Source organism: Tachysurus fulvidraco, chromosome 16 (genome assembly GCF_022655615.1).
Source record: "Tachysurus fulvidraco isolate hzauxx_2018 chromosome 16, HZAU_PFXX_2.0, whole genome shotgun sequence".
NCBI lineage: Eukaryota > Metazoa > Chordata > Actinopteri > Siluriformes > Bagridae > Tachysurus > Tachysurus fulvidraco.
Genome location: NC_062533.1, coordinates 344,538 through 354,648, shown reverse-complemented (window position 1 = coordinate 354,648; position 10,111 = coordinate 344,538). Strand labels below are relative to the sequence as shown.

General features: G+C 41.0%; 1 protein-coding gene across 1 annotated transcript in view; it reads right to left on the bottom strand.

Annotated features, from left to right (window-relative positions):
• Nucleotides 1-778: 778 nt before the first annotated feature.
• Nucleotides 779-10,111, bottom strand: part of LOC125139065 (putative C-type lectin domain family 20 member A) — a 54,316-nt gene continuing 44,983 nt past the window's right edge. Inside the window, exons 6-8 of the mRNA XM_047801939.1 lie at nt 2,140-2,253; nt 1,025-1,071; nt 779-923 (exon numbers count right to left, since the gene is read on the bottom strand). Coding sequence (XP_047657895.1) covers nt 779-923; nt 1,025-1,071; nt 2,140-2,253 — 306 coding nt within the window. The remainder of the gene's footprint in view (nt 924-1,024; nt 1,072-2,139; nt 2,254-10,111) is intronic.

Here is a 10,111-nt window from a genome sequence, read left to right as displayed (position 1 = left end):
GTGTGTGTGTGAGTGTCTTTTATGTGGTTATATGGTTTGCTGTGTGAGGGGAGAAACTGGCGATTCCGTGACAGTACCCCCCCCCCACCCCCCGCGGGTCCACTCCTGAGGACCCTTGCGACCTCCGGCGCTGAGGTGGGTGGCCTCTACTTTGGGGTGTGGGCTTGTCGGGGTGGGCAGTGTGGAAGTCACAGAGTGGTTCAGGGTCCAAGATGTCATCCTTGGGGACCCATGAGCATTCCTCTGGGCAGAATTCCTGCCAGTAGACAAGATATTCTAACCTGCCACCTCGGCGCCTGGAGTCCAGGAATTGCGGGACAGTGTACACGGCGTGATTCTCTTCGGGGGGGCTTCTTCACCAGGTCCTGTGAGGGGAGAAGGAGAGACAGGTGAGTGATACAATTTAAGAGAGGAGACATGGAAACTGGGTGAATTCGGTAGTGCGAGGGGAGTTGGTGCTCAAAGGTTACCGGATTGACCTCCTTCACAATGACAAATGGACCAATAAACCATGGACTCAGCTTTTTGCAGGGTAGGCGTAGGCAGATATTTGTGGACAGCCAGACCCTGTCCCCGACCTTGATGTTGGGTGTCGGGGCATGACGAACATCCGCCTGCTGTTGCTGGTGCCTGACAGCCCCTTGCAGGTGATGATGATGCACTGAGTTCCAAACCCTCTCATTCTCTTGGAACCAGTGCTGGACAGACGGGACTTCTGATGGCTCTTCTGTCCAGGGGAACATGGGAGGTTGGTAGCCAAGCATGCACTGCAAAGGGGTTAGGCCGGTGGTTTGCTAACGTAGGGAGTTCTGTGCGTACTCGGCCCATGGGAGAAACTGGCTCCAAGAGTTCTGGTTATGATGGCAGAAGGTTCGGAGAAAACGGCTAACCTCTTGGATCTCCCGTTCAGTTTGGCCATTGGACTGCAGGTGATAACCGGAAGAGAGACTGACTATCACATCTAGGAGTTTGAAGAACACTTCTGTCAGGCACTATATCTTTGGGTAGGCCGAAATATCGGAACAGATGCTGAAATAACAGCTCTGCACTTTCCATGGCTGTGGGCAGACCCTTAAGGGGTATGAGTCAACATTTTAGAGAAATGGTCTACTTTTGCTTTTGCTTTTTGCAGATTATGTTGTCCTGTTGGCTTCCTCAAATCAGGACCTTCAGTGTGCACTGGGACAGTGTCCATGTCACACATAGAGGTTTGGCCTGCCTTGGATCTGAGCTACTCTGAGTGAACAAATGCAAATGTGCCAGGCCTCACAGGTAAAGTGGGTGTTTGCACAATAAAAGCAGGAGAACAATGGAGCTGTAGGGGTGCTAGTAGGTGTGAGGTCCAAGGATTTTACGCAAATTTGCGCAGGTTTAGTAAATCTAGTGCTAGACGACCTATTGGTCATTGATTTATGGACAACTCGTCCCCAGTCCCAGTCCCCCATTGCCCTTCGTTTTTTTCTTCCACATATACAACAAACAGGGAGGAAAGTGCAAGTGCAAGTATTTCATGAAGAGGTAAACCTTCAACCGTCATTTGAAGGTAGTCACTGACTCAGTTTTTCAGACCCCCAGTGCAAGGACTGATAAATGCAAGGGGCTTGAGGGAGCTGGTCCATTTTTGGCTTTGTTTGAAAATAATCCACTTCAGAGGTGTATTAGAATTAATATGTGGCGTTTATTAAAGGAATCACAAGCAGACAAAAACAGAAAATGTAAAAAGTTTAGGCAAAGTTCAAACCATGGGCAAACAAGATGTGTGGCAAATAAATGCTAAACAGAAACCAAAAACCAAGAATAGTAAAACAGGTCAATACACAATGAGGCAATATCGACAATAAAGAAGGCTTGGAACACACAATACTTCACAATATGGTGAACGAGAGCCTGACTTGTATCTCTATATTTAACTTTACATTTATGGCATTTGTCAAACACCCTTATCATGAAAAAATAAAACAGTCATTTAATATACATTACTTATTGACTACTAGTTATAGAAATAGATTTAACATATATGTATTATGCAAATATATGTACATATAACAGCTAAACAGTTAATTCAAAATTAATTGATCTAAAGGTAACTTAAAGATAACTTAGAGGGTAACAGATTTAGAGGTCACACTTATTATTTACTAATGTAGTATTTTTTTCTTCTTTCAGCTTGTGAAACACAACTCCATCTGGTTGTTTACGCCATTTCACTGTGATGTTCTCTGTCCCCAAATCATCCTTCAGTTTCTGGTTGATCTGACGAACAGAATAAGACTTTTATTACTAAATAATGCAGGATAGAGACTCACCGGTAGGAAATGATACAGAAACTGAATACAACAGTCAGAATCTAATTACAATATGTTTATATGTGTCAGAGTTTGATGAATACTGGGAAATGTACATTATAAGTTTTGTGGAGGATGAGACCCACCTGCTCCAAGATGGCCGTCATCACTGCAGGATCATTCACATCCTTATCAGATCGGACCTTCACTCTTAGTGTTTGTTGTACCTTGATATCTAAATGCAGAAACACAAACAATAACACACAATTACATCATCATACTGGACTCAGTTTAATTTGACTAAATGTAAGCCTGAATAAATTATTAACTCACCTGAGTAACAGAAGAAAGGCATTATGTCTGAACACAGAGCATCAGCAGCCTGACCGTTATTTATATAACCACAGTTTTCATTCTTCAGGGCATTATCAGGTTTTCCAGTCATCCATCTGATGGTAGAGAAATTGGTTTGGTCTTTCCACTTCCAGGAGTCTCTGAACAGACCAAACCAAGTCCAGCCTGATATCAGTGCCTTTATAACTGAGTCTTCAGTTGCATCTCTTGAGCTGGCCAAGTCTGTGTGATGCTGTCTACAGTAGGTCTGAGCTTCAAGCCATGACATAGTAGTAGAAATGTAAATGTACCTCTGATTTCCAGTTTTACTGACTGTGAGAATAAAAGCACATGATGCAATGTGAGTATTAAGGCAATATTAATGTTTCTAAAATTAATTAAATATACCTCTGATAACTCTCTGTGAGAATAAAAATACACATAATATTTTATAACAAAACAACAGTTCCCACTTATAAATTGCAAAAAAAAAGTGAGCAATATGTAGATTATTACCAGCAAAACAAACAGAAGGGAGTAGTGCAGTACAGGAAATGTCTGCCCAATCCAAAGGAGTTATCGCACCACACTCCTCATGTCCACCCCCATTGTCGGGTTCACCTGAACTCCATCTCGTGCTTCCCACTATCTCATTCCCCATGGACCAGCGCCAGCTGTTGATGGGATTGTAGAGTCCAATCCAAGCACTGGAAATGAATTGTTGTCTCTGTGCTTCATTCTGAAGTCGGACCATGTTGTCATTACTGTCGATGATAGCCAGGTCAGTGTGTGTGGCTCTGCAGTAAGCCTGGGCATCACTCCAGTTTTTCCCCTGCTGGATCAGATAGTACTGACGAGGGACAGACAGGACGAGAGGAACTGTGGATATATTTTAAACATTTTATGCAACATTAGCCCTGCTAGAATATTTTGCTTAATTAAATAATTATTTTTATAATTTCCTGCTTTAATTGCATAATTTCATACTAAAACATTTTACCATGAAATATTCCCTCACCTGTGAAAAGCAGGAGTATAAACAGATGCTGCTCCATTACTGATGTGTAGACAAAATTACTGACTCACTAAGACAAAAGAAATGTGATTAAAATCCCTCAGCAGTTCTAATCAGCAGTAAAACTGATAACTGTTAGTACCATATCACAGTTCAGTTAATAATGTAAGTATTGAATGTATATCATTCCTCAAACAATGTTTTTCTAAGTTCATATTAAAGTTTAGTTTATTTCAAATTGGCAGAAGACCAGAGGTAGGACATGTGCATGTGACAAGTGTGTTTAATTCATTATTTAATTATGGGTTATTTAATATTAAGAAGTGGAATGCAGATAATGTTGATCCTTGTCTGTATGGGTGATTACTCGTCGATGTGTTGGTGATGCCTTTGGGCTTCGGTAGGGGGAGGGGAATTGCTTGCGCGTGCGCCTCATCCTCATTCAATACAAACAAGTGAAGACAAGAGCACATGTGTGTGTTTCTTCCTTCTCCCGTTACTTTTTCCCTTTTTAAGGTAGTCACCACTCGTAAAGCAATGTAGAGCTTAACACCATGTTAATAATACACTTTGTTATGTTCTTGTGCTTTTATATGAGTAAAAGATATTTTTGCATTGTTTAAAGAGTTCTGTGAGAACTGAGAATATGTGTAGCTTTATGCAAGCCGCCGGAGACCTTGTGGCTCTATCGTGTCTGAGTCCCACACTATGAGTGTTTACTCTGTCGTTGGTGTTTAAGTTAGTTACTGCTACGTTCACATTACATATTTTGCAGTAAAGTTTGTGTATTTAACACTACAAGGGTGAGCTTATGTCATGCTGAGACAATTAACACTGTTAACAGTATAATTAATTCTAGTGTTATGTGAGAAGTCATTTAAAAAAGGAGTATTTAAAATGTCATTTGATAACTTTGTTTAAAACAATTCAAATTACATATGGTAAGTTAGTTAAAAGGATAATTTAGAAAGCGTTAAGAAGGTGTTTGTGACTTTGGTTCTAAATCTGATGAGTGCACAAATGTTGAAATGTATGTTTTCTTATATACATCGTTAAATGTTCATTCGATACAGATGAGTGAAGGCAAGAGTGCGTGTGTGTGTGTGTTTCTTCATCCTTCTCCCGTTACTTTTTCCCTTTTAAGGTTTCAATATGCACAGAAGTACAGGAGATCTTCATTATGTCTGAAAACAAATCCAAAGAAAGATCAAAGACAGGTGAAACAAACATAGAACGATGAGGGCCGAGGATCCAAGTGCATGTACAGATTTTATTTAACCGAAAAAGTAATCCAGGGACCGGCAATGACACAACTACACACACTACTGCCATAAAGGAACAACAACTGATAAAGAACATAGGAAACACTCAGGGTTAAATACATACATACAGGGAACCGATGAAAAACAAGAACTGGAACACATGACTAACAACAACCAATGAGAATATGACACATACACAAGGCAGGAGAACATCAGGGCAAGGTAAGCAAGACACAAGAAATAGGTTACAAAATAAAAGACATGAAATACAGAACACAAGACAAAACACAAACCTATGTTACAACAGGTCAAGAACAGCAGGGAATCAGTAGGTCTGAATCAGGCTATGGTCACACAGTGAAACACAGGCTGTGATGAAAACATAGAAGAGAGAACACAGAACATGAGGATTAGTAACATCACAACCAGAGATAACACAGAACATGAGGCTTAGTAACATCACAACCAGAGAGAACACAGAACATGAGGCTTAGTAACATCACAACCAGAGAGAACACAGAACATGAGGATGCGTAACATCACAACCAGAGAGAACACATATCAAGCATCGCGTTAGTTCAGGCAGGCCACGCAGTAAGCTGTCCACAAGGTGGACAGCTTACTGCAAGGTGCACCAATCCAGCACAACTTAGGGGCGTATGTGTTTTAGCAACAAGCTTGTCACGATAACGCTGCAAAGCCAGCACAGGGCGACGCATCCTCCACATCTCCACTAGCTAGTGGACCCCAACTCCTGTAGTCTATCTTGCGGTGGGGCACCTAGTACTCCCTTTTCCCACGACCCACGCCTAGCTCCGACCCAGCCTCGCACATCACATGCCGCTTGCTCGGCCAATATGCCCCGATCGTGTTTTGCGGTCTACGGCACCACGCATCAGTTATGTTGGGCGGTCTCCTTTGGCATACGGTTTTGTTTTGGGGGTCTATTCATTCCCCAGCGCTGCCTCCCCACCCCATCCATGCATGCGCACAGACAGGCACGTGAGAAAATTCTCCCAGAACAGAACCATCCCGACAACACTAACTGTATGCTCGCTAACCTTCATTTACGTAGTGGTCCTGACTGAAAATGAGGATTAGTAACATCACAACCAGAGAGAACACAGAAAATAGACTTTACAAAGAAGAAAACACACACAAAGGTTTAAATAGATCATAGATCATAAATCAGTAAGGAAACTGAAAACAAGTGAGATCATGATACACAAAGGAAACATGGCTTTATAAACAAATAAAGAACAATGTAGAACAAAAGCAGAAGTCAGCAGTGTAGTGCTGCAAGTTGCTGTACCAACTGTGAGGGGAGATTCATGACATAAATTTGTGCTACAACACATGGGAAGTGAAGACGTAATGGTTTACATTATTAATCATCGTTTTAATAAATATTTATAATTATTTATAAATAAAATACAATGCTTTACCTGCACACTGCACATCATGTAGCACATTTAACATTTTAGTATTTAATATTAACATTTTTACAGTTCAGTATGAGTTTACTGTATTGTATTCATATTTAAATTTCAATTTCCAAATATCACAGATGTTCAGGACAGATGTTCAGGACTGGGTACAGGATTTATTTATAGTCATATTTTAAAATGGATTACATCATTACTTTTATAAACATGAGGAATACAACAAATAAAACATCATGAATGATAAACTGATAATGAAATATTTATTAATGTAAAGACATGAAAGACATTAGTGAATATTAAAGTTAATCTTCACTCTGCTCTGTGTCCTGTGTGAAGTGTTCAGATGTTCACAGCTCCTAATTTATGATGATTAAGAATCTTTAAGATTATTAAGACTCACAGATCAGTCAGTGAAAAATGTTTTTCTTACATCAAATGTTCCACTGAACAATGAACATTCAAATATTTAATACATAGGTTTTAGATCTAGAGTCAGTTCGATGTTTATTGGTTATTGAATGTTTTTAACTTCAAATATTGCATTTTCAAATATTGCATTTTTTATTTTTTAACTTCAAATATTGCATTCTCACATGTTAAGCTCTACAAAACTTTCCCCATCAAGTGGTAGGAAATAACTGAAGAATTGAGTAGAATGTTAAAACATACCTGAAATGTGAAGGAGGTAAACTATCAGTGTTGTATCTGAGCGTATCTCAGTGTCTTTCAGATCCGTTCTGTGGTATCTGATGACCCAGCATTGCTATTTATTCTCTTTTTAGGCTTGATGACATACTGCAAAGCAGCACTGCCTACTTTCTCTACTTTACAAATCAGATGAAATGGAAATCTGAGATGGACAGGACATGACTGTTCAAATACAGGACGGGCGTTCAAGTTCAAGATAAAGTCACCTTCAAATAATTTTTAGTGTGTAATTTAAAGGATTCGGTTTTGATTTTTAGATTGTTAGGTTGTTAGATGAGCTCATCATACTGATCTGTAACCATGGATATGGCCTCATCAGAACAGGTCTATAAATCTGCAGCACTACTGACAAAAGAATACAGTTAATGGATTTTTGTCATAAATCTAAAATAATTAGTTTATTATATTCTCATGTAATGAAGTTGAAGACAGATCAAAACTGAAAAACAGGAAACTGGCAGAGGTCAAGATGTCATGGATAATCGAATACTAGTATGTTGTAGTACTGCGAGCTGCTATGAGCTCTGAGCATCAACATGACGGTGATATTCAAAACACAGAGACGTTTGGAGATAAATCAGTATAGTTAACAGAAATAATACAGAAACAACCTTATCATAAATATTAATATTTTAAAAGGCATTATAATGACTGTCAGGGATCAGCCCGGACTTCTGGACATGTGTTATTGTTATTGTTGTCGTTACGCGTCTGCCCCACCTTCAGAGGTGGGTAGAGTAGCCAAAAATTGTAAAGTAAAAGTACTGTTACTTCAGAATAATATGACTCAAGTAAAAGTAAAAAGTAGACATCCAAATAATTACTTGAATAAGAGTAAAAAAGTACTTGGTGAAAAAACTACTCAAGTACTGAGTAACTGTTGAGTAACGTCTGATTTATTTTTTAACACAAGACAACAATCAGACAGACAAAAATACAAAATAATCTTTATGCAAATTATGGCTCATTCAATCAATAAAATAAATTAAAATTAACTAGATTTGTAAAGTTCGTCGCGACAAACTTTGATGTTGGCTTTGACGGTGCAAGTATTCGCAAAGGCCGGTGCATTTTGGAGGCGAGTGGACAGAAATATTGTGAAAGCTGCTGGACAACTAGGGTGCCAATACTTTTGGAGGTGAGCAGACATGAGCATGTGATGTGACCATAATACCCGTGGGGCAGTTCCCCTCAATGTGCTGAGTATTTTGATATGTCACATGTCCATGTTGTGCAAATTTTTGATTTCGCTGGTTTTGGGGGCGGGGCTACACGTGACGTCACGTGACATGACCAGAATACCCGTGGGGCAGTTCCCCTCATTGTGCTGAGTGTTTTGATATGTCACATGTCCATGTTGTGCAAATTTTAAATTTTCACGTGACGTCACGTGACGTTACGTGACATGACCAGAATACCCATGCGGCAGTTCCCCTCAATGTGCAGAGTGTTTTGATATGTCACATGTCCATGTTGTGCAAATTTTTGGTTTCGCTTGTTTTGGGGGCAGGGCTACACGTGAAGTCACGTGACGTGACCAGAATACCCGTGGGGCAGTTCCCCTCAATGTGCAGAGTGTTTTGATATGTCACATGTCCACATTGTGCAAATTTTTGATTTCGCTTGTTTTGGGGGCAGGGCTACACGTGACCTTACGTGACGTCACGTGACGTGACCAGAATACACGTGGGGCAGTTCCCCTCATTGTGCTGAGTGTTTTGATGTCACATGTCCAAGATGTGCAAATTTTTAATTTTGCTTGTTTTTGGGGCAGGGCTACATGTGACATCACGTGACGTCACGTGACATGACCATAATACCCGTGGGGCGGTTCCCCTCATTGTGCTGAGTGTTTTGATATGTCACATGTCCACGTTGTGCAAATTTTTAATTTTGCTTTTTTTTGAGGCGGGGCTACATGTGACAGCACGTGACGTCACATGATGTGACCAGAATACCCGTGGGGCAGTTCCCCTCATTGTGCTGAGTGTTTTGATATGTCACATGTCCATGTTGTTCAAACTTTTGATTTAGCTTGTTTTGGGGGCGGGGCTACACGTGACGTCACGTGACGTGACCAGAATACCCGTGGGGCAATTCCCCTCAATGTGCTGAGTGGTTGATATGTCACATGTCCATGTTGTGCAAATTTTTGATTTGGCTACTTTTGGGGGCGGGTCTACACGTGACGTCACGTGATGTGACCAGAATACCCGTGGGGCAGTTCCCCTCAATGTGCTGAGTGTTTTGATATGTCACATGTCCATATTGTGCAAATTTTTAATTTGGCTAGTTTTGGGGGCGCGGCTACACGTGACGTTACGTGACATGACCAGAATACCCGTGGGGCAGTTCCCCTCAATGTGCTGAGTGTTCTGATATGTCACATCTCCAAGTTGTGCAAATTTTTAATTTTGCTTGTTTTTGGGGCGGGGCTACATGTGACATCACGTGACGTCACGTGACATGACCATAATACCCGTGGGGCGGTTCCCCTCATTGTGCTGAGTGTTTTGATATGTCACATGTCCACGTTGTGCAAATTTTTAATTTTGCTTTTTTTTTGAGGCGGGGCTACATGTGACAGCACGTGACGTCACATGATGTGACCAGAATACCCGTGGGGCAGTTCCCCTCATTGTGCTGAGTGTTTTGATATGTCACATGTCCATGTTGTTCAAATTTTTGATTTAGCTTGTTTTGGGGGCGGGGCTACACGTGACGTCACGTGACGTGACCAGAATACCCGTGGGGCAATTCCCCTCAATGTGCTGAGTGGTTTGATATGTCACATGTCCATGTTGTGCAAATTTTTGATTTGGCTAGTTTTGGGGCGGGTCTACACGTGACGTCACGTGATGTGACCAGAATATCCCGTGGGGGCAGTTCCCCTCAATGTGCTGATTGTTTTTGATATGTCACATGTCCACATATTGTGCAAATTTTTAATTTGGCTAGTTTTTGGGGGCGAGGCTACACGTGACGTTACGTGACGTGACCAGAATACCCGTGGGGCAGTCCCCTCATGTGCTGAGTTGTTCTGATATGTCACATCTCCATGTT